The sequence below is a fragment of the Labrus mixtus genome, chromosome 1 (genome assembly GCF_963584025.1).
Source record: "Labrus mixtus chromosome 1, fLabMix1.1, whole genome shotgun sequence".
NCBI classification, from domain to species: Eukaryota; Metazoa; Chordata; class Actinopteri; order Labriformes; family Labridae; genus Labrus; species Labrus mixtus.
Genome location: NC_083612.1, coordinates 28,412,727 through 28,439,063, shown reverse-complemented (window position 1 = coordinate 28,439,063; position 26,337 = coordinate 28,412,727). Strand labels below are relative to the sequence as shown.

The following is a 26,337-nucleotide window of genomic DNA, read 5'->3' as shown; positions in this document are numbered from 1 at the left end:
TTTACGTTATCATACTAATCGCGTTTGAACAGCTGCAATTTGCTGTGGCTGAACAAAGGCATTCTAACTAGGTTTTAATTAAGTGTTCCTAATGACCTTAAGGAGATTAGAGGTTCGCCTTCTAATCAATACCAGGCAGAGAGGAGCAAAGGGAGGAGAGAGCAGGAGAAGGGAGGTGGCTAGGGGCTAGGATAGAGGTAGGGAGGAAAAGGGTGGAGGAAGAAAAATAGGAGAAAGCAAAAGAGGGACAGAGAGAAGCTGAAGTTGAAGTCAGAGAAAGGAGGAGAATGAATTTGAATGGAGGGAGGAAAAGAGCAGAAAAACAAAGTTGAGTGAGATAACCTGATACTTGAATGGTTTGCCAGTTGAAAATGGTCTCTTTTAAATAAAGGTCATAGCTGTATACAGTAATTGTCAATGAAGGCAGATTTGTAAGTAATGGAAATGTACCCATAAAACAGTGTGAATCCTCTCTTTTATTATCTCTCATCATATTTTCCACCTTTTCCTTCTTTCTTTTCCTCTGAGAGGCTGAAAATGACATCACACCACTGTGTCAGATAGGCTATGATTATCAAGAGCTTTGTCAGACGAGAAGAGTTTCTCTTATCCTCTCCTCATAAGACATTTGCATAGATTTGCACTGAGTGTGTCCACATGACAGAGAATCTAGTCATACATTGATTGTACTAATTTATTCAGCCAGGCGCATTCAATTCCAGAAATTGAAGTGCTATCACACAAACGGGATTAAAAGCGGATGACGATCGTGCAATTAATATTGTCTCATTTTCTAAATTACTTATGTATGACTTATATTTGGCTAAATTGTGTTTGCTGGTCTAATAACATTAAGGGTAATATGGTAAATGTAGGCTGTAAATGTATCGTCTCTCGGAGTCTGCTGAGCAGCATGAATATGTATGGAGACATCCTTGGCCTCGCTGCTGATTAGGAAAAGTGGAATAAATTGATGAACGACTGTGTTTTTTAGCAAAATACAATATTAGGTTGTCCATATGGAAATTTCACCCACACGCACATGCACAGGACACACACACACACACACACACACACACACACACACACACACACATCTATTTCAGACCCAGTTTACTCAACTGATTTTTTTTTACTCCTGAAAGCATGGTGGCAAGTATAAGTTAATTATTTGACTGCCATGAATATAAGATTTGTTTTTATGTACGTGCATACATGTGTTTGTTTTTTGTTTTTTAGCATGAATACATACCTGCATAAGCATGTAGTTTAAAGTAACCAATGGTCTACATTTCATGTTGTTAGTTTCCTCAAGTTTTATGAAGTTTTGAGAATAAATGCTGGTTTATATGAATGTTCATCCATGGTTGTGTATGCCCAACAAAGATAAAACTTGCAGCTTACTTGTGTAAACACACCTTAGTTTGACTCAGAGTCAAAACTTCACTTGTTACCATTAAAACTCCACTAAAATATTTGCCTTGATTCGTTTGTCTATTGCACAGAAAACATTCTATTAAATAGACATTTAGTCTTCAGCAGACATGGCTTTGGAAAGGGCAGTCTAGGAAACTGATGAATATATTCCCACTTAAAAAGATGAAATAATGCACAGTAAAAACATTGAGAGAAGCTGTACCTTTCAGATTTTTGTTTTGTTTTGTTGTTGTCACCATCCAGGCAGATTCATAGGACAGTATAATGATCAACAGACGTACCCAAAAATGAAAGGCTGAATCTAATTTTGCTGAATTTGGGATGTGGGCTCCAGTCAAGACGGTTTGTTTACAAGACAATATGAGAGAGGATAATAAGGAAATAGACTGTCTTTGTAGTCCATTTTTCTGTTTCATTTAAGGTAGCGTGCTTACAATTTGCAAGTACATCATATCTCACAAACACCACAGTAACATGCTTAGTTGGCAGTTCTGCTGGTCAGACGGAAAAAAAACCTTGCTGTGTTGAGGTATACGGTTTATTTATGCTATCTCTTCCATTTTCCTGCCACTTGCGTCATCCTGCTGTCTATACTCTATTTTGGTCACTTCTGTCCTGCACTCATTCTTCTCTCCAACATATCCCTCTCCACACCAGCTCTTCTCACTCCTACCCTCTGCATGCCCTCAATCTCTCTCACTGTCCTCCATCACCCTCCTCTCAGAATGTCCTCTTTTTTGCTTGTCCTTGTTTTATGCAGCATTTTTTATGAAAAGATGTATATATATATATATATATATATATATATATATATATAAATCCATGTTCATCATTTATCCTCCTCTTCCTAAATGAAATGCACAAGAAACTAGATATAAAAACAATTTGGCTTTTCAGATTTATACCCCTAAGTCACAAGGTCCATATTGTGTGTCTTTGTGTGTGCACATTTTCTGCCCCCTATTGGGGCTGAGGCCAGTGACACCCTCAGGGCTGTGCTGTCCAATCCCCTCCATGCTGCGTTTCTATAGGATTGAATTAACCTCCTGCCTCTCTTGACAATGCACATTCACATAATCATCCAGTCTCTCTCAGTGACACACAGACACACACATATACTCAAACACACTTTGTCTATGCCAATCACCTTTCCCCTGTCAAGGCTATATGATTAGCTTGGGGCACCTTATAGCAACTATCATTTAGATGTACCCATGGAAATCAGGAGACTAGACAGGCCAGAGTTTTGTTATATTTTACTTCAAAAGAGTCACTGGTTTCATAAGCACAGCTATAGATGTTGTGGAGAAAAATATTCAAAGTGTTACTGGCAGTAAAGGTTGCTTGTTTACTTTGTTGTTTATTGATTTTAGAGGAGATGAGGTCAGCAAAAACAAAACAATGTATTATATTTTGTGCCAAGAAATAACCAAGTGGCAACCCGAGAAATGAAGCCAATGCAGGTGAAAAAACCTGCAGTTCCTCAAATGTCCACTGTAGGCTGGCTGCAAAAGACCTGGAGGCCACATTCACACCCATTCCCTAACACCAGTTTTTAAAGATAAGATAAAGATAAAGATAAACTTTATTGATCCCCCATGGGGGGAATTTTTCCGTTACAACAGCTCTAGAAAACAGGAAGCAGGAATATAATTATTAAAAATAACAAGAAGTTAAAAATCAAACATATTTACATCCGTTTAGGGTGAAAAAATACAATAATACAAGGTATTTACACTTCCACTTGTGGAAAGAGTTAATTTACAGCAGAAATAAACATGTTTACAGTCTGGTTCAATACAAACAGCACATATGGGGGAATAATTGTATTAATATCTCATCAGTTTTGGTATGTTAAGGCTGAGGAATAATTCATGATAGATGAAATGTATTATTATAATTATAAGGGGCGTGGCTGATCTGAGTGATGTATGGGCGCGTTGTAGCCGCTTAAGGCCCGCCTCAGCTGTTGCTCTTTCCCGTTACCAGGCTGCCCGAATGTTTTTGAGACAGCATTTCCAATATGGAGACCGCCCCAACGGGCTTCAAAAGTCTGTATCAGAAACCAATGGATGACATTACCAAGACATTGCCTTTGTTAGTCTATGACAATAACAAAAGTTATCTCATGACAAGATTGATTTCCGACCCTATATTTCCACAATAAAGGCATAAAAAGCCTCAAAAGAAATCTGAAAAAGAAAAGATTATTGCCTTGAAATAATATAATTTTGCTTTTAAGCATTATAATTTTACAATTTTGCCATTAGGGTTCATAATATGATTTGGTAATACTGGGAATGACAAATGTCCTGCATATCCAACATCATTTAATGCCATTCCCTCATATATTAATTCAACTACAGTACAGAGCTAAGGTGGTAAGGGGAGGGAAACAAAACATTGGATTTGAAAAACACTAAACATAAATGCAAGGTTTTTGTTGTTCCTATAGTGAAAAGTTGACATACAAGGGCAATGAGGCAGCAAGGCTCGACGTTTAACCAACAGAGGTCAGAAAAAAGTAGATTTTTATCAAGTTAAGTTTCCCTTTGACATTTGGGAATGACTAAAGATAGAAAGATTACAAGCTTTATGATTGCTTCACTTGGGCACCAACTAAAGTTAGTGTCACCGCTGCACACTCAGCTAATTCTGATTCATTGCCTGAATCTCCACACATTTACTTTCTACAATGTTATACATACTGAGCAAAGCTTCCTGCATTGGAGTACTGAAGGTCATTTTGGAGAGGTAAAATAAATACTTTACAAGCCAAAGGCAGTGAGTGTTTTATTGAAAGCATTACATGAAATGTGGTGTTAGGAAAATGGAGCTGCCTCATTGAAGGAATTGATTGAGAGCTGGGTCTGTAAAGATACACTTTTACTTGATGTGGCCTGTTTGGTTTCTTGAACATATTGAGAATGTGGCTAACCTATTTTATAGATTATATGACATAGTTACTTTTACTGAAATTGGCAATGATATCTTTTTTTTGTGTGAAAGTCAATCACCTGATTTGTGCTCTTCAGTGTGTACAGGCTAGGTTTTGGTATTCTATATTAGCTGTTTGGGTTCTTTGAGACGCAAGTGTTAGGTGAAACATAAAATAAGATCACACACAATGCTTTTATTTTCATTATTTTGCACATTAATCAACATCAGCAAATAAAGCAGTTATTAACTACTTTTTAAATAATGTAATTAAAAAATGATCCTTTATTCATAATCTTAAAACAAAGCCATGTATTTTTAACATGTGGTTTTTTTTTTTGTGTGGCTTGTGTTTGAAATACAATCATGCGTGTTATCAGAGTATCAGACCCGGTAATCTCTAATTGTTTTTCTGAGGAAAAAGTGGCCTCTGCATATCAGACCTTCCATGGCCACTAGTGGGTGATTTTAAGTGCCACTAATTCACTTGCCAGTGACACGTCAGACTATTTATTAAAGTACACTAACTTAATGAATGGCCCATAGAATGGAGAGTTAAAACATTTACTGTCCTAAGAGAGAGATAGAGAGCAATAGACGGAGAAAGAGGAGGGGAAGGGGGAGAGAGAGAGAATAAATGGCCCCTCATATATGGAGTTAGGACGTGAAAAGTGCAAATAGACAGCTGACCCTCTTACAGCTCGCACACCCAGCCCGGACACACACAGCAACCTAGGACACTTTACACCCTGTGAGATAGAGGGATGGAGGGATGGAGGGCAGAATGGGAGAAGAGATGGATGGGGAACGGGATGACAGAAGGATGTTAGGTAAATGAAGAGAAGCAGGAGATAGAGGTGAAGGAAATTAACACATTTGATTTATAGTTAGAGTGAATGAAGTAAAAAAAAAACAGAAAATGACAAATAAGAATTATTAAAAGAAAAATAAACAGGGACAGGAACATGGTGTGTATAGAAAAAAAGAGAAGGAGTGAAAGGTGGTGAAAACACAAAACAAGTAAATCACTGCACAAATGAAGGTCTATAAATTACAAGTAGAGTGGTGTGCTAGTTAACATGTAAGCTAAGTGAGGCATTTGTGACTTGATGGAGAGCAGGTCAATAGAAAACCCAAGACAAGGACAAGAAAGAAAATCTACTGGACATTTTGGATTTTACTATCACTCTCATGTAACTGAAAATCACTCATGTATACTTTTCTCCTGCCTTTTAGACAGTGTCTTAACTTCACAGGGAAATAAAGCAGAGGATGGAAAAACAAACTCATGAAAATGATTTAATTCTTAATCTACAAAAGATTTGTTTCTCCTTTTATTTCTGTAGTTTGTTTTACTTACATCCCCATGCTTACTGTATGTCATACATGTTTTTTTTCTCCTTCTATACCTATGTTTGTGCTTTAGATTGTTTGTTTCACTGTGCACCGGTTACTCTCATTTTCTGTGTTGTAGTGTGTGTGTGTGTGTGTGTGTGTGTGTGTGTGTGTGTGTGTGTGTGTGTGTGTGTGCGTGTGTGTGTGTGTGTGTGTGTGTGTGTGTATGTATGTGTGTGTGTATGTATGTGTGTGTGTGTGCTCTTTTGTGTATGTGTCAGGGGAGCTAGATGCTGTGAAAGGCCATTACCACCGTGAGTCCATGTCACCCGGCCTGTGAAACCCGAGGGAACCCCACCACACACACACACACACACACACACACACACACACACACACACGCACACACACACACACACACACACACAAAAGCACAAAGAAATGTAGACGTACAAATATGGCTAACATATGACCACATGTGGCTCAAAAAGATTGTAAAATTTTGAATCACATATACCAACCATCGCACATGTAGACGCACACAGATATAAAAATATATAAAAAAACACACACACACACACACACACACACACAGACACACACAAGGAGGGGGGGATAAATAGCCACAAAACAGGCATTTGAAACACCATCAGTGTGAAGCTGCCACACATTAGCACTTTACAGGTCACAGCGCCTAAAACAGATATGGTCATCCACAGAGACTGACCCTGTTTGACACCGTAGAAAATCACATCCAGACTTTATCTTTTAACCCATGAAAAGTGCTAAAATCAGACTTCAGTATGAGGTCTGAATGAAGCAGACTGTTTATGTTTCTGTGCATTTATGTATATGTTCCACAAAGTGAACAAAAACAAATTATTGAATACAACTAATAAACAGACGGCCTGACTCCATAGCGGCTTTTAAATCAAAACCTAAAATTCTATTTAATACATCAACTTAGATATTTGCTTGTTTAGCATTAAACGTTCTGGTTTCTATTACCACTATGGCCACAGCTGGTCTCAGTCTCAGCATGGAATCTCCCTTGTTTTTTTCAGTGTTTTACAATGTTGGGGTGGATTCGGATTGTCCCTCCTATCCCCTTTAACTATCCTCTTTACCTTAATCTTGGGGAAAACGTCATGAGGCTAAGGGAAGATGTTAGGAGAATTCATAAAGGACTAAGGGAAAGGCGATTGCGTTGCTCTGACAATCTAACCGCATTTCCACTATAGGCTAGGTAATTATGTGACGGCGAAAATGGACTAATAAAAGCACACCTGAAAAACTTTCCCCTGTGCCTTCTTACCGGTGAAATAATCCTAATTACCAGGTTGGAATTGAGATAAAAGGAATATAGGCTACCAGGCTACGAGTAACAAAAGTGAAACCATCACATTCCTGTCCACTCAGAAATCAACATTAATCCAAACTAACCTGAGTAAGACTGTATGAAATGAATTGTTACATTTCTGCAAGATATACATAATGTTTTAAGCATACAAATGTACAACTGCACAAAGCATTCTTAAGCGAATGAAATATGTTGAATAAAACATCATCTGGATAAAAATGTCCCTTACATGATCTGTGTCCCTTTTTGGCCATCGTTAGTTTCCATGAACGGTCGGATGTGCGACTCGCTTTAAATGTTCCAGCTGTAAGGAACTGTGGGGCGGCATATCTCGTCTCCTTTGGTAAAGGATGGTCCAGTGTATCCTATGCTAAAGGAGGTTATGAAGGAAGCACTGACGCACTTGTCCTTAACTTTTAGAGAATTTGAACGATTCTTATCATGACCACTTAAATGCGTCCGGGTCATTTCACTCAGTTAGGAACCTTCCTAAGCAAAAAAGACAATTCGAATGCACCCTTGGTCTACTCTGTTGGTCTTTTAAAAACCAATGCAGTTCAGTGGATTCAGCCAGTCAAAAAAGACTGTTGGTATCGAAGAAGTTTGCCCACATTCATCTTGTAACGACAGTGTCCAATTCGTTTTTCTCCCTCATTATGTCGAATTCATCCATTCAAAGAAACAGTGATTAACTGTTTAGAAAATAAACCTTATTGTACGTCGATAGCAATTAGGTCCCCGCCCCATATACAGAGATTATAGACACAAAGCAGGGGCCCTGGGTTTAGCTCTCACCCTCTGCCCCTTTCTCAAATCCTTCCCCACTCTTTCTCCCTGATTTCTTAATCTATCCACTGTCCTGTCCTGGACAAACAAAAACTTAAATAAACCATGTGAAGTGTTGGTTTGTTTGAAAAGATAACTAAATACAGGACAACAAGTTACCAGTTGAGCTGAGTGGCACATCTCAAGGGGAATTGGACTCATGAAGTGGGTCCATACAGCTTGCCTTTTGTACCACCAATGCACTCGTCAATGTCACTTTTGACCCAGTGACCAATAAAAATCAAAATGCCGTGGGACTTCTGACATCATCTTTGTCAACAGCAAAAACAATTATTTTCCTTGCAAAGTTTACCTCATGCATCCAGACTTGTTTTTAAAGGGTTCAGTTTCCAGGTCTAGAGCTGATATGACAGGACACACTTCCTTTCCATTGTTTTCACGTTTTGTTAGTAAAAGTTGATGCATTAGCTGAGGATGGAGACAGAAAGTGATGGTCTAAATGTCTCTGAAGTTAAACTGTCAGTCAGTGGACTAATCATCATTTTATTTTTGTATTTCTTTATCCAGACTGGTTGATTACTAATCAGTCTGTTTAACATTTCTATCTCCTTTTATGTGCTATTTTATACTTTAGCTCTTTTGTATAATTTGTTGTCTGTACGTCACGGTGTCTCTATTTATGTTTTTCTATGTACAAGCTGCTCCAAACCACTGCCCCAGAGGGATTAATAAAAGTACTTAAATTTAATTGAATTGAGTTGTTTAAAGCAGGGGGTCTGGTAACACCCCTAATGCTGGTCTCTGAATAAACTCAACAATTAGATCTCAAGATGCAAGCCTTCCTCAGGTGCAAAAACGGATAAAAAAAAAGGTTGCTTTCCAAATATACCTGACTTTAGGAAAACAATTAGCAGACAATGATTTGATGCAAGCAAAAAAACAATTACTTACCAAACATAAATAAACATTCACAGTTCACGTTCACAGCAGTGACTTGATGACAGTATGACCAGATAGCAGATATAATTGGCATTATACATCTTGTAGTACACTTTCTTAAAACACAAAAAAAGTGAGGCCTTAACCAATTTACTGGAAAACACAAACTGGTTTACAAAACTTTGAATACTGAATGATTGGACCGCTAGTTTCTCTTAATTTTAGATTTGATCCACAAAAATAGATTCACTCAGAGTGTTGCTAGAATAACAACCAAGTCATTTTTTTAAGAAAAATGACTTTTTTTCAATTTCTTTAATTTTGTTCTCCAAGCAGTGAGCCTAATTATGTGGAGCTTTTGCAACCTGCTGCTGGATTTGTCATTCTGTCATAGGATCCCTCTCTGAGAGTTCCTGTATGTGACCAAAGTCCAGGGCTTGAGAGTTTTGTCAGTCGTTGTTTCTGTCTGTTCTGTGAGAAGGGAACATAATATGTGAGAAGTATGATCCTGATGCAGCTTTAACGGGCAGATTCATACGCCTCAGTCCTCACTACATTACAGACATATTAGGAATAATAAAGTTTAATGTATGTAAATGAAGAATGAAAAAGGGCCAAAAATGTAGGACCCAACAAACGTTTGACATCATATCTCTAAGGTGATTCAAAATCCCTTATCAGAAGGCCGAGTGTTAAACCAATGAAAAGTCCAGCTCGTCATTATGATCAACTGTGACAGATCAGGGTTAAAGCCTCTTTTTAAGTGCTTAAATGCTGCGTCATTCATATGTCTGTTATGCTGAAGAGAATAAGCATGTGCTGAGGTTTTTTTTCTTTCACGCAACAATGAGCACATTCAGTTAGAATTCTGAAGTGAGAGATACAAAATGAATAAAAACACAGAGATATACAGGAGGAGGAGATTATGAGAGAAAAGAGATAGCAGGAAGAAGATAAAGGGATAAAAGATGCTCAGAGAGAGACAGAGATAGAAAGAGAGATGTAGATGAAGCCAGAAGGTGGAGGAGGAGTAGAGAGGAGTTAAGTTGGCCATTAGCGATGCGGCGTGTGGAGCCCACTCTTACATGCGTTCCACAAGGTTAACGATAAGAGCCCCACAGCATCTGAAATGCTCAAGTAGCTTTTATCGTATCATAATAATGAATCAAAGATAAAATAAAATAAATGAACTCCAAAAGACGAGCAAGTAAAATAAAACGTATGTGCAAAGGGCCGGCTGACCAGGCAGCAACCCAAACAGAAAGGAGAGAGAAAGGAAAAGTAGAAAGACAGAGAGAGGGGGAAAAAAGGAATAAAGATCTTGCTCCATTTTCTGCTAATATCTTCTTATGTCATCTGGTTGAAAAATATTTGCCTGCAGGTCAGGGCTCCCCCTGTTAGAAAAAGGCTTCTTAAAACGCTTCATGGCTCTCTGCTACATTAAATATCTGGCCTCTGCATCCCATTTACTGCTGCTGGCTATTAGGGGGAGAGAGAGAGGGAGAGGGAGAGGGAGAGAGAGAGAGAGAGAGAGAGAGAGAGAGTGAGAGAGTGAGAGAGAGAGAGGGGAATAGGGACATATTTGAGGGAATAAAGAGGGGGCAAAGAAGAATGGGGGAAGGTTAGAAAGACAAAACAGGAAGGAGGGATGGTTAAGAAGAGCAAAGGGTAAATATTCAAAACGTAACAGGTAAAGAGAGAAGAAGAGGTAATAAACTCATTCTTTTCAATGTTTCACTATGTCTAACATCAGTGTGTATGCGTCTGTATGAGTGTGTGTGTGTTTAGTGCCCTTGGCAAGAGAAGGAGATCAGACCATTCAGGATGGACAGTAGTTAGCCACCTACCGCAGCAAGCTGTTACCACTTCTTTCTTCCTCCCCCCTCTCTTCCCCTCCTGCCCACTCTTTGCACCTCACTTCTCTCTTTCATTTTACTTTACAGTAAAGACAGTTCAAATATAGAACACTTCCAATGTTAAAAACGCCTAGAATTGACCTGAGTTCATGTTTTAATGCTTTACATTACTGGACAGATTAGCATATAAACAGGCTTTATGTTGAAATCTAAACCTCGCTCTAGTATGCAGCCTTTAGCAAGCCACTAAAATAGATTACTTTTGCATGTGGTCAAGGAAACAAAAATTAAAAATAACTATTGATAAGTTGTGCTTTTCTATGTCCTCTTTGTTGGGCAAAGGGTTAGTTGTTTTTTATTTGATATGTTGACAACAGCTTTCTATTAAGTTTCAGCGATGGGATGAATAGCTAATTAGTTTGTCTCAGACAAGTGTTCAGAACTTGCGCCTCTGTAGGGTCATACTGGAAGAGGGAGCTTTTGTTGTGTTCTGTTGTGGGACAGTGGCAGGCCCCTTACAGGATTCTTTTACTCTTGACCTTTCATGGACTTTCTTAAGTGCTATTAATTATGCGTGATGTTTTTGTGCTTTGACTGTCTGAAAGAAGTAAATTATCTCCCTGATATTGCCTACCAGGTGTGCTTCATATTAAACTGAAAACTAATGCCGTAATGTGACTATGGGCACACAGTCCATGAGGTGGAGCTGCCACCTCTCTCTTGCTATTGCTCTCTAGTCCAGCCATGGACGTGAAACATTAAGTTACTTCATCATTACTGTCATTCAAACAAAACAAAGCACTGTATTAAAACAACCCATGACTCTGTGTTGCTTATAGGGTACCATTAAAAAGGAAAGTATGATCCAGGAAATGTAGTCTGGATAACACAACCATTAGTTGAAAGGCTTACCAAACGTCAAAACGATGTGAGACAAGCTTTTACAACTTTTGAAAGTGATTATGGTGGCAGTAATTTAACCTTTCAACAAAGCTGTCATCATTGCATAAGAAATCTAAGCATCTTTTAGGTATTTGAATTGCTGCTTTAAAGGCATTTCCTTTTGTTGGATCATTGAGTCAAAGCTTTTGCCATGATATTATGTGTCTGAATGAGTTAGAGTTTAAGTTACAGGGATGTTATAAACATTATCTTGTGAAGCAGTGCATTGCTGAAATATTCTTAAAGAGGACATATCATACCCCTTTTCCACCTTTTCAAACAGTCTCCTGTGGTCTAAATGAAACATCTGTGCTGTGCTTTGGTCAAAATATAACATGAATCAATCACCAGAGGAGGTTTGTGACCCTGTATAAACCAGCTCTCTCAGAACGCTCCGTTTTGGTGTGTGTGTCTCTTTAAATTCAATGAGCCCCCCCCCCTGAGTTTTCCTGGTAGACATCACTCCTTCACTAGCAAGAATAAAAATAGCGGACCTACACAAACGTTTTGCTCTAGGCTTGGGGTGCAGATACTAGGGGAGGGGAGTTTTTTTTTTTTTTTTAACAGAATCCCACTGTGATGTCACAAGGAGAGCAAATTTGAAACGAAGCACTTCTCTCTGTGGGATGGGTTTATTTCACATTTTGTTGGTCAGTAGACACTCAGGTTACCCAAATATATGTTCAAAAACACTGTAAAAGTGGATCTTCCGCTTTAAGTAAATTTGATTGACGTTCTGTTTGGTACCACTCTTATAAAGAAAAATCAGAGACAGAGGACAGGGGTCAAAACTGGAAGCCTGGTTTTAATTGATATTGCTCTACTGTAATAATCCTGAAAGGCATAGTCTGGAGTAACACATGTAATGTTTCAACCCATAGTAGTTTAAGTTACAGAATCATAGGTCTCTCTTTTTGCATTGAACAATATATACAATGTGAAATAAATACATTTACACAAATGGACATTATTGTTGGAGCACACTTGTATGATACACGTCACAAAAATATACAGGTTATTGTTTCTTTTTTTTTTTCATTTACTGATGTGAAGCACATCTAAAATCTACTGACATGTTTTAATAACACTACAGGGTCTTGTACACAACTCTTCTCCACCACAAAAGGGTCCTCTCCTCTTTAAATAGCCTTTGTATCCAAATGCATCAATTGTCTCTCTTCAATATTTTCACATTTGCAAAACCAGTCTGCAGGGTTCGCTGCAGCACATGTGGCAGTTAACATTTGGGGATTAAATACAACTAAATGACTAAACACCGTAGAGCTGGAGTTGGACTTGGCCTTAACAGATATCAGGGGTAGATGGAGGTTCCCACTTTCCCGCTATGCCAAATAAAACTTGTCCTCCTGTTACAGCTGAACTATTATTACACAGACTATTTGCAGGTTAATGGATCTAAGTCCCAGATGAGGGCAATTACATGGTGCCCAAAGTGCAACCAGGTCAAACTTTTTCTATCAAAGCATTGGCAAAAACCCCCAAAAGTCCTTCTTTCAGCGCTCCTCCAGTTTGGTTTGTTGTCATTTACATGGTTTAAACACTTACTGCAGGGTAGTTCTAATAGCTACAGCAGCATTTGGAAGTATAACCCAACACAAACAAGTGCAACTCTTGTCTCATTGTTGTACAATAAAGAAAATATTGCTTTTTTTACTAGAAAAAAAGTTCAAGGGAACACACTTGAACATCAAATAATATTTTGGCTATGAGCAGCAAGTTTAAAAACCTCTGAATGATTCACATGATCTATTCCTCCTGATTCCTGCTGGTAAATGGGATCCTGTTTTAATCATCTGGAAAGTACACACATTAGTTTGTGCAGCGACTAAAAATTTTACTGTATTCATTTTAAAACATGGCTGTGGACCACATCCTGCTCCGCAAATCTTCAGGGAGTTTCTTTTTAACCATCCTTCATCATGATTCATTGTTCAGGACTACAAAAGTTTGGATGACAACTGTCAAATAAATAAAAACTACATCAGAAGAAAATCAAAAAAGTAAGAAAAGAGCACCTTTCTTCCATTAGTTGTTTGCGGATTAATGTACAGTAGATGATTAGAATGATCATCTTTCTGACAATGACAATGTTTACAATGACTGTAGAGAAATTCAAATCAGTCCTCTGGGAATTCACTTACAAATGTGTCTGTATATTTCCTCTTCGAGTACATAAGAAATGAATGTTGAAGCCTCTGTAGCACAGAACCTATACATCACTACATGTCTATAAAGAGATAAAATGTGTCGAATGACAATTTATTAACAGGCGTTTCAATTTTGGACTTTGTGGTTTTAGTCAGGAGACAAAGCAGAAATTTGTCCTGTAATGTGGTGTAATAAGTGCAAGATAAAGAGAAACAGCAAGTGCGAACTAAAATGCCTTTCTTTTTTTTTTTTTACACTTCTTCCCTAAACCCTAAAAAACCATAAGTGCTAACTTTTACCTCTCTGCTCTCTTTTTACACTTTGAAACATATTCCCGAGGATAAGCTGAAAATCAGGGGAAAAGAATCGGCCAAAAAATAATGTTTCATCTTCATTTTTTTCTGTTATTGACTGCAGAAACAGTAAAGATCATGACTGAGCCGCGCTGTATGGAAGGCAGCTATGTACAGCTAGTTTGTCAAAAAAGAGTCACCAACAGCTCTGAAATACTTAAATGTCCTTTTCATTTAATTGTTACTTAAACCTAAAGATATACAGGATAGTGTTTATTCTACAGGACAGTTACACAAATGATCCCTTTTTAAATACTTGTATTGTGTTTCTTCATTTAGATACTAAATATTTAATTATGTATAGCTTGGTAAAGATGAATACTGTGATTTCATCCTTGTGGTCTAGTTAAGTTTCTAGAAGGAGAGCCTTATATTTGGTTTGGTTCATTGGGAGAGAATCCGGTACCCAGACCCCCAGCAGACTGATCTGACGGACGGACGGACGGACAACATGGCCTCTACTCTACACTGTGTTGACTAAAGAAGAAGCACACAGCACAAGAACGGGAATCACCACAAGAAAAAGTACACAGCAACGCCTCAAAGGAGCAAACAGAGGAGGAAATAATCCAACAGAGAGAGGACTTCAAAACAAAAACAATCAAATCAAAGAAACAAAGTTTTTTCTTGATAGAAAAAACAGCAAACATGAAACATACATTGAGGCTGAACTACATTTTTTTCTTTTTTTTCTTGATTTTGTTTCCAATAAAATGTCTTATGTTAGAATTATAATCTGTATAATTTACAATATACAATGTTTAAGAAGGCTGAAAAAATACCCCTAACTAATAATACTGATGTGTTGATACAGAGCGTGTGATGTTAGAGATTAACTACACTTAAACTGGAGCACTCCTCAGCTGTGACAAGTTGCCCTTTTACATTAGATTACACCGTCATCTAGATTACACATTTTGTCACTTGTATTCAGCTTTAGAAATGACAAACAATGATAGAAAAAAATCCCCTCAACTGTATCTTCTTGTTAAAGCTGTGACCAGTCAAACCTACTGTGTACAATCTTTCTGTTACTGTACGATGTCATACAGTTTCCTCGGACTTGCCACTTCCAGTTTCCACTTTAGTACGACTCAACGGTCAGTTTATAATGACTTAAAATGCCTTCAAATGTCCAATTAAAGTCTGTGTGGTTACAATCTAATTAATTGTAGAAACTTAAATTATGTCCATTAAATAGTCTGTTGTTCATTTTAAGTACAACACAAATTTGTATACAGAAAAATAGCAAAGAAACAAATGTAGAAATAACAGTAAAACTGCCTGTAATGGATTCTCCTTGAAAAGATTACATTAGAAATGTGATATTGTTCATTTCATATTTGGTAGAATTATTGTTTTGTCATGTTTCTTTTTATGCAGATGATGTTCTGTTTTTGCAACCAGATTTAAGCAGGTTATTCTCTAGTCCCTGCATGAGGCCACATGGCTCGAGTAAACTTTGCATTACTGAATAGTTGATTTTAAAGAGGACTGTCTGCTTTCATCAGATAAAACGTGATGGCAAAAAAAGCCTGGTCACAAAAAAGGTGCAAACATCAGAACTCTGTGAAAAATACAAACTGGCTGCTTATTCTTAGTGTTGTAAGCTGTTGTGTTACTTCTTCTACTCTCATAGTCTTTACTCTGACAGTACAATAATATTTCATTCTCACAATTCTGGTCCATATTTTCCTGTGTAAATTATCACTAACAAAAGGAAATGTTGACTGTTATCTAGTAGCTTATGGCAAGTTACACAGAGGGAAAGTAGCTATGAAACCCTCTTGTCTCTGAAATTTGAAACTGGCACATTATGTTAATTTGCAGACCTAGTCCATATGCACAAACCCCTCCTTTTAAAACTGCTATTGCTCAGTGTTTTCTACGATAAATGCTGAATTTGTTAATACATTTTTACTTGTTATATTTATATATATGGTACTTGCTGAAAGTGGTCAAGCTCATAGAAAAAAGGAAAGACATATTGATTGATTCAGTTTTAAGAAGACAATATTAATAACAAAAACAAAGCCGTGTTATATGTCATATACAGGATGACTTATTTACAACCCTAATACTGGTATTATCATCACTAAAGTTATTTTCAAGATAGAAATAAAGGAGAAAAATAAGTTTCAAAGCAACAACAGTTGTTCTTTTTTTTCAGCACACCTGTCCTTCTGGTTTTGTATTGCATTGACTCGAGCTCCCTCATTACTCCCTGAATGGATCTCAAAAACATCTCAGTTCTGCCTCAAGAGATGAGCTGGAAGGTGAGAATGCAGCGGAGTAAGGAGGGTCGTTTTCGAAGTGATGCTTTGCAGTTTTTGGGAGTTTGGGTAATGAGCATGGGCTGGACTATTCTTCATGGCACCTTTTTGGACAGAAATTTCAACCGATTTATGTGTGGAGAATAGCAACCCTGGGGCTGAAAATGTTTCATACGTCCAAACAATAGGAGCGTTTGTCAAAATAGATAGCATCACAGAGAATGCAAAGTGAGTCTACAACTCACAGCTGGACAAGCACAGGTCCATTCTTTAAAGTATGGACCAAGTCTTCATTTGTTTGTATTTTTACTTATGAACTCTGTGAATTGTTCACATCTGAAATGACACTATTTGAAAGCATTTTCAGCCACCTCAAGTGTTCAAACACAAATACAATGGTAGTACTGTCAGGTTTGGGAGACCAGGGCCACTGTTTCTTGACAAATACAACAAATACTTAAGTTGCAGTGAAAGTAGGGGAGTCATGGTACACCAGGAAGAGAGTGTTTTCAAGCCTTTCTTTGAGCTGTGCTGATTTTCATTATAACCAGAAAAAAAATCAAATAACTGGACACACTGAAAACCAGCAGCGCTCTCGAGGCCCAGCATTGAAAGCGACTCACAGATCAAAGCAGAAACAGTTTTGGGTTATGACAGTAAAGTTTGCTGGCATCCTCTGAATGGATGAGCTCCATTCTTTGGCAGGGAAAATGTCCTCTTCTTTTCTTTCTTTCTGTCCATCCATCTGTATTTCATTCTACATGTAATTTGAAATCAAACATCTTAAATACATCTTTAATGTCCTTTTCTCCCCCTACATATCTTCTTCTTGAACACTAAAAAACTCTGTTGGGAGAAAAGAGAAGGGGAACAGAGACACGAGTGCAGTCTTACAGTCTCTCAGGACTACAATGGAGCGTTTTCAGTTTCTTTTAAATGTGTCCTCAAGCGTTTGTCATTAATGACCTCTTAATCGATATTAAATGCATATTTTTTTTTACCATCTTCACGGTTCAGAGCCACTGCTGAAACTGTTTCAAAGTTTTCAAAGGAAAAATCATCTTTTGTCAGGATTGGTGGTCATGTCAGTCGGTCAAACTCTCCCCCGACAAAAAGTTTAAGTTCCCCCCCTTTTTGTCACAGACGTTGGAGGTTTTGGGGTTCAGGTTAGAGCTTTAGGTCACTGGTTTGTTCACAGAGGGAAGTGTCAGCAGACGTACTTCAGGGGCATATTCATGTGTGTATGTAGGTGTGTGTTTGAGTGTGTGACTGTGTGTGTGTGTGTGTGTGTGTGTGTGTGTGTGTGTGTGTGTGTGTGTGTGTGTGTGTGTGTGTGTGTAAAAGAGCAAGAGGTCATTCAAAGTGAGAGTTCATGTTGAAGCTCAGCTGGTCAGACTGGCGTCTAGCTCGTGCTTCCTCAGACCTTGGCTTCCAGAAGCTCCAGGAAGAGTTTGTGCATTGGGACTTTGCCGTCCTGCTTGATGCTGTAGAAGTGCTGCACAGCCTTGGTGGAGGTCTGGCGGAGCAGGGGGAGGGTCATGAGCAGCTTGCCCGCCCGGCGGGGATCCTCCTGGTGCTGTGAAGCCTCATAGTCCTGCAGGGCCTCATGGAGCACATCCTGAAGCTTCTGCACTGCATCCACATCTTCAATGTGCATGGAGTCTGGAGAAAAAAAACACAGCACTAAAATTAAAATGTGAATGAAAAAATGTTTGATCAGAGGTTTGTTGTTGCCTCCATGTCCAATGCAGTTTGCTTGGCGTCATGCAGACATGGACGTAATATTCAGGGATGAAAGTCAAAACTCTGGGTTGTGCATGTATTCTATATATGTATTTGAATATAAAGCTGTGATAGACATGTTTTTTTTATCATGAAAGACCACTTTGCAAAATTACCTAAAAACTAAGAGGATAATTATAGATTAGTAGTTTAACATTTTTCTCCAAAATGCTTGTATTTTTGTATACATTGTTTCTAATTAACCTCAGTTTGCTACATGACGCTTAACCCTGGAAGAAGGCTTAAATACAGTTGCTGCTCCATTGTCAGGCTTTAAAGTGTGGATCTGTGGGTGTGATTTATGGACAGACAAAGAGACGGGTGGGCGGAGAGAAAAGAAATAGACTTGTGGAATGATGGAGAGATGCAGGAACACCTGAGGGTCTCTGTGAGTGTGTTTGAGCAAAACCATTTGGCTGCACACATGTGTAATCTCTCATTGAGCTGGCATGTAAGGTGTGTTTCAGCACATGTTGCAGAGAGGGCTGAGAATGTCCCTCAATGATAATGCTCCATATTGCCCCTTAGGGAGCTAAAGTCTTAATGTGAGCTGGCCTTTAGCTCCCAACCTCCGATCAATGTCTCCGATCAATGACTACATGCATGTTAAATAATAATCACAAGGCAACTATTGATAGGCCACCACACCCCAACACACACGCCCCTACACTCACACACAAACTCCATCTGCACTGGGGATATCACCTATGTGTGCAGACTAAAGAAAAAAAGGTACTGTAGATATTTTAACATACGTGAACACAAAATGTTTTTATCCCCACTCTATTCACGGGCCACTGTGTATTTGATACAGAAGCAATGTGTCAAACAAAAGAGGAGTATCTAAAGTGGTAAAAAATCTTAAGCATTAGAAATGTTCGAGGTTTCTATGGTGATGTGTCTAAGTTTGTCAGTTGATTGGGATCGGTGGATTAAATGCTCACACATACAGAGACAGTAAACTCAAATACTAAAAGTCCTTGGTAACCAAAGTACAGACTTAAACAAACAGGGTCAATGAAATGTATGAATTATTCTGAGCAGACAAAATAAATCCAACAAATGTGAACACAGCCACATACACACATGAACACAATCACACAACCTACACAAACAACAATCAAATACACAGTGTTGGATCTATAGAGTGTAATGCATGTATCAGTATGCAGGACCAGACCGTCACTGGGTTGGATTCTATAGAAATCAATAGAAAACTCAGCTTCTTCCAGTTCTCAAATGTTCTACTTTTTCCCACTGTTTCAATAAGAGGGTGGTTGTGATCATTTTGTTGCTTGAAGACATTTGGGGGAGGCATGATTACTTCTGTTAATTAATATTATACAATAAACAACATAAAATCACAATCTTAATGCAATACAAATTTATCTTTTGCTTGTTTTGTTTTTGCCCAATTAATCCATGTTGTACTTTTCTATAATGTTTATTTATCTATTTCTGATGTCAAACATCTTCGAGCCAAATATTTAGGTGATATTTAAGTAGGGTCTCTTGTAAAATGAAACATGAAACACATCCTACTGTAAATGTACTTCATAAAAAATGATCTCCCTAGTCCTTGTGATTCCTGTGTTTTTGGATGATAAAAGTTAAGCCATAACTGACTTTAAGTTAAAATGAAGTTTAATGAGTTCCACATTGTTTGTGATTAATCTTGTGTGTTTTGCTTGTAAGCTGTTGGACATGGACGCTGCCTGTGCTCTGACCCGCAGTAAACTCAAAAGTAAAACAGCAGCCGTTAATGAGCACAAGCACATCAGGCTGGTAAAACACACAATTTGACATAGAAGGAACAATTTGTGTGCACACATAAATGGATGCACAGATACACACATACCCAGACACACACACAAACACACACACACACACACACACACACACACACACACACACACACACACACACACACACACACACACACACACACACACACACACACACACACACACACACACACACACACACGTGCCCCCTGTTTCCCATGGCTAGTTTAGCTGTCTTTACATGTGGGGCACGTTTGCTAACATTTCTTAAGGCTGGGCTTCATTAATGCAGACGATTAGCATCCTGTGAATTAATTAGTGTCAGTGCCCTTCAAAATGCTAATGCTAGCATTCTGTTGTCTTGAAGAGCAGTTACAGAGTCTGGGCAATGATGCACAGATCTTATTTGGGCGTCAGCTGTTTCAATTTCAATCAGCTAAAAGAATGACTATTTCAAACACGAGTTTCCTCATCAGTGAGATAAGCTTTGATGGATAATTACCCTCAGGATTTATCTGCAGATATTTCTTTGTATGGGGTGTGCAAAAGTGGGCAAAGGGATTTGAGCCGTGAAGAGAGAAGCAACTTCCATTTTCTATTTTATTTTCTAGTTTTACATCCATATGTCATCTGCCTAGTTATAGTTTGCTCTTCACTTTGGACATTTTATTTATGCTTTTAAAATGACAATGGACCTACATATGTTTAAAACACCCTACCTCTCTGTACCTGGCCTTTCATCCCTTTCAGACCAGTAGAAGTCATTAAAGCCACACAGGCTATAAGCCACCTGTTAGTTCGAATATGAATCATAATCATCATCTTGATCATGCTCACTTTTGTCTGGTCAGGAGAACCAGCCAGCTTTTATATTTTATCAGTCAGCAATATTTAGAGACAAACAGTTACACTTACACACACATGCACACATAAATAGGCAGTGTCAAGACATTGATTGTCACACATAGCCCACAGGACGACATAGGTCAATATTTTCTACATGAGTAAGAACACTATGTGTTTGAGCAAACAGTGGCTCACTTTTAGAGACACATACATGTTTGTGTGTTTATATGTGTCTGAGAAATCACATCCGCTTGTTTGAGAATAAATGTGTGTGTGCATGTTTGTTAATGTGTTGGGTTTTAAGTGCGTGCAGCGGAATCAGAACAAAAGGCCCCTCCCTCCCTATTCAAAGCGCCTCCATTGCATTCTCCCATTTAAACACATTGTATTGACAGCTCCCCCCTTGTAATTAAAGAGTACTGAAGAGCTGGCCGGCTTCCAAGACAAAGTTCAAAAGACGGGTCATGGGAGGAAGAAGGTGTGTGAGTGTGAGAGGGAGTGTGCGCGCGTGTCAGTCAGCTGTCGATGCAGCTGGACACATCAGAGAGGGGGCTTTATCGACAGACTTTGGGTTCTAATGATTTCACCTTATTTAACAGGCATCTGAAGAGACGACTATGCTAATTGTAAAAGGGATCGCCACTTTGTTTGGGGTGGGAGGGGGGCTTCAGGTTTAAGATTAATGTGTTTTTTATGGGACATTTGTTTATTTATTTATAATAAATTATAAGTACGTGTGCTTTAACAGAGAGAGTTGGTAGCTTTAAATGTGGTGTTACAAAAAACAATGTCCCTGTATCTGAGAGCATGCATTATAAGTTGTGTGTGTCTGTGTGTGTGTGTGTATCTTTGGATGTTCTGTATTGAAGTCTTTTGATGGTTCAGATTAAATGAGCCCCATGGGATCGGAGATTCCCCGGAGGTTCCTTGGCTCCACGAGTTGTGTGCTAAAAATTCAAACGTAGACAGACAGATTCGGAAACAAACATCAGCTGTAGAGAGAAGAATTCCATACCTGAGTTAGCCAAAGCGATGGCCTTGAGAGTGACAAATTCCTCCTTCTCTAGTTTCATGGTTTTGTATTTCTTGACCAGCTGAAGGATGGCGTTGTTCAGGTCCAGAAGTCCAGCAAGCTTTGACTGGTCCTCGTCCATTATGTAGTCCTCAGCATACACCAACTACAGAGAAACACAGAGGGGTTGAGAGGTTGCAAATAAACATGTGTATCTTCATAACAGGGTTTTCAATAGTGATTGTTAGAAACACATAAGAAAAAGCTCAGGACACTTGCCTTGTCTTCAAAGGACAGTGAGCGGTACACAACACGTAGGATCAAGATCTCCATCCATGCACTCTGCAATAGACTCATCTGGTCTGCCAAAGACAGCGTAGAGAAACCTGGGGAAGATTGAGACACAAAGGAAAAGGAATGGGAGGATTGTTAATGTTTATGCTTTTAATATCTGTGTGTTTTTTTCTGTTGTTTAATGAATGTTTCTGTGCCGCTGCTGACAAAGAACTGCTGAGATGTCTTCTGATGTTTTTATAGCAATGACAATGAACAGAAAAGATTCAGAAAAAACGATCTTTACTTCTGTTTGTTGAACAAAATAAGGCTGAAAATGGTTGTCAAATACTTTGTTTTGTATGTGTAAAAGAACAAAGAAAATGACACGGTGGCTTTTTTTGGACAATGATTAAACAAAATTGTAGTGATACTTTTTATGATAACAATTAAGCAAGAAAAGTAAAACAAAGGTGGAACAAAGATCACGAAAAAGATCATGAAGCTAATTCTAAGCTAGACAGGGGGTCAAGATCAGCCCCCCCCCCCCTCCCTCCCTCCATCCATACAGTTGATCAGAGTCCTCCTCCTCCTCCTCCTCCCCCTCTTCGTCTCTCCCCTGTGCCCAGGGCCGTTCTCTGGGGAAAGGCAGGCCTTATCTCCCCCTGACACAACCTCCATGGATCAATGCTGGCCATCGCTGCTGCACCGCTCAAACACACACACTAATTGCTGCTGTGGCCTCAAAACGCCTGCTTTCTCTGGTGTCAATCCATGTCCTTCTATTTGCCTACGTCTATATCCGTCTGTCTCTCCAATCGCAATCCATGCCTTTTTATCTGACACTGTCTGTGCATGGCTGACCATCTGTGGGCCTGATTCTGGCTTTACCTGCTTTCCATACATCTTGATACATCGTTGTCTGCAAACCTTGTCTGTTTAGATCTCTTTGTTTGAATTTTCTTTGCTTTACATTGTTCGGTGTTCAGTTCAGTTTTTTTGTTTTAATAGTTTCAATTATGTGCGGTCTCCTTTCTCTTCAGTCTTATTCTTTTCCATTTCATCTTTTGCACATTTTTTTCTTTACTGCAGCAGACTGTCTGTTGCCTCGGTCTTTCTCTCTCTCTCTTTCTGTCTGTCTATCTCTTTAATGGAACACCTGCCCGCTCACACCTTTCCTCACAGCTGTCCTCTCCTAACACACCTGTCCGTTCACACCTGCCTGTCTGCCTGTGTGTGTATTTGCAAGTGTGTGTGCAAGCCTTTATAGGAAAGGCAAAGACAGTGGCCTATGTGAGCACACCTGTCAGACCTCACAGCAGCCCTCCAGTGTGTGTGTGTGTGTGTGTGTGTGTGTGTGTGTGTGTGTGTGTGTGTGTGTATATATGAGAGGAGCATCCTGCCAGGAGAAGTAGGCAGATGAGAAGGAAGATATTTCTTCAACAACATCTGCTGCAGTGTGCCTCCTCAGGAGATAGTTGGTGTGTGACAGTGTGTGTGTGTTTGTGTTTGTGCATATGCATTAGGGGATCTTATCTCACAGTGTGTTGATGGGTAATGGCAGGCGTCTCATTATGTCCATGTTGCGGACCATTGTTGTTCATAATGTGCTCTAATTCACTCCATCTACAACTAATAATATTAATATCTCAAACCACACACACACATACAATATATACAGTAGGTGACTGTGTGGGCTGCACACACACAAATGCACAGGGTTTGACATATGCATAGACATAAATGCATAGGAACACACTGGAATGAATCCAAATATGTATGATTGACACACACACACACACACACACACACACACACACACACACACACACACACACACACACACACACACACACACACACACACACACACACACACACACACACACACACACACACACACACACACACACACACACACACACGGCACAGTGAAGGGAGCAGTATCGTTGCCAACTGGCAGTGTCTTCTACTTAATGAAATCATCAGAAGAGATTAGAGGTGAATTTCTTGAGGGGGTCTTCATGCACACACACACGCAACACACGTTTCATTCTCGCACGCAGAAGTCTTTAGGGGGGCCTTAAGACTTCACCACTCATTGTGGGCAGGAGAAATAAGCACGGGCATGGCTAAATTTAACACACTTTAACACACTTATTGAATGTGTTTGAAGCCCAGGGTCAAGTGAAGAGAAGAAGACATGAGGTGGGTTAATATCATTTAATGGTGTCACTGATTGTGCGTTTTAACTTGCCCCTGTGTGTTTGCACTACTCGGGCATTGAGAGCAGTGCAGAGGGTTCAATCAATTTTGGCACATACCTTTAGTGAAATTTGGTCCAGAAGGTGCATACACGGCAAAACAAATTTATACACTGCGAGTTACAGAATCATAAAAACACAAGTGTGAACTAGTTTAAAAAAACTGTGTGTTAATAGGAGGGTGTACTCACATGTTTCATCAGTAAACATCTCCCTTTTCATGACATGCACACACACACACACACACACATGCATGAACACACACAGAGGCAACACCAATAATTAAAAACCCCTGTGATTAATTTATTGAGCTGAAGGTTCAACTTTTCTTATTGAGGTTCATCAATGATTTTTATCATGATGTGGTGTGTGTTTGAGTGAACATGTGTCTGCTTATATAGCTTATTTGAACACTAATAAGATCATTGTAGCGAGTGTGCTGACTTGTTGTTTCATCAGCATGCTTGTACTGTATGCTTAGTGTATGCATACATTCCCATACATACACACCATGTGCATCTCCTATCTGTGTATATTTGTGTGCGATTGTGTATGTGTATTTGTGCCTCCAGGACCCCCTCCCCTCCTCACCAGCCTGTCTGCGCTGTTCAGCCATCCAATGCCTCTTATCTGTCTGATTAATAGGCGGCCAGCTTCAGGACAAATTAATTAACAGATAACGCCATCTCTCTCTTCTTCCCCTCCTCCCCTCCTTCTCATGAAGCGATCGATACAGCAGAAGAAAAGAAACATCAATGGGAATTTAGTGCTGATGATGGAGAGAGAGAGGTATTGATGGAGAGAGAGAGAGCACGAGAAAGAGTGAGATGGAGGAGAGAAGAAAGTAAAGGAGGAAGAGGTGGTGGTGGAGGGACTGATGGAGACCTTTCTTTCATACCTGTGATTTCACTTGACAAAAGAAGGTTCCTTATTTGGCTCTAATTACATTTCCTTTCTGCCCATTGTTGATAAGGCATCTCACGCTATGTGTGGCAGTGTGAGTGTGTTTGTGCATACGTGGATGTGGAACAGCTGGTGTGCTGTTTGCGGGGGTGTTGGGGGCTTAGCCTTATGTAGAGGCATGTTCAGTAAAAATAAAGTTCAAAGCTTTGCATAAACATATTTACATAAATGTTGAGCAAGAGTAAATTGCTACATCACATGACCTGAAAGTAAAGCCATGCGTTCCCATGAAAGCATTATTGCATTAATGGTCATGTATTTGGTAAGAACATTATTTAGTTTAGTGTTTTCAATGGTTACAATCCTCAATTTTCAATGTATCTCAACGTTAACTCAAACCCTGCATATGGTATACCATACATTCAATGTATTATAATTCCATAAGATGAGACAGAAATCTAACTTTTTCTTTCCCAACTAATAAATAAGTCCTTTATGTGAACAAAGCAAAATTTTTGAGATGTAGTGCACGAGGTGAATGACCCATACTCTGTACCTGGTTGGATACTATTATATATCTCTATTGTATCAATTGAAGTACTGTGTGTGTGTGTGTGTGTGTGTGTGTGTGTGTGTGTGTGTGGGTGGGTGTGTGTGTGGGTGTGTGTGTGTGTGTCTGTGCGCGCGGGTGCCACACATTGGTCTGACAGAAAGAGGCTGCAGTGCAGTCATGCAGACTTAACCTCTCCTGCTTGCTCTCGCACTCTTTCTTTTTTCTCTCCCCTTTGCTCTATCAGAGACACACATAAAGACAAACGCACACACACAAACACACGTCGATTCCCCAGCCACCCTGCGGCCTGTTTGTCTGCCAAATGAGTCCTGACTGCACGTTTACACCCGAGACCGCACAAGAGTCTGGCACAAACACACACAAACAGGATAGCCCTCTCTCACGCCCCAGTTGCCATACAGACACACACAAACAAACATATCCAGGAGGCCTATATTTGTTTTCTTGTGGTTACAGGGCAAATAGGAACCAGTGAGGAGCGCTTGTGATGCTCATGAGTACCTGTGCACTTGG

General features: G+C 39.3%; 1 protein-coding gene across 3 annotated transcripts in view; it reads right to left on the bottom strand.

Moving 5' to 3' along the window:
- Positions 1–16,101: 16,101 nt before the first annotated feature.
- The window catches only part of esrrga (estrogen-related receptor gamma a), a 69,325-nt gene continuing 59,089 nt past the window's right edge, over positions 16,102–26,337 (bottom strand). For all 3 annotated transcript variants that reach the window (XM_061041047.1, XM_061041048.1, XM_061041046.1), the window contains exons 7-9: positions 22,091–22,197; positions 21,815–21,977; positions 16,102–18,049 (exon numbers count right to left, since the gene is read on the bottom strand). In XM_061041047.1, coding sequence (XP_060897030.1) covers positions 17,805–18,049; positions 21,815–21,977; positions 22,091–22,197 — 515 coding nt within the window. In that variant the 3' untranslated portion in view covers positions 16,102–17,804. The remainder of the gene's footprint in view (positions 18,050–21,814; positions 21,978–22,090; positions 22,198–26,337) is intronic.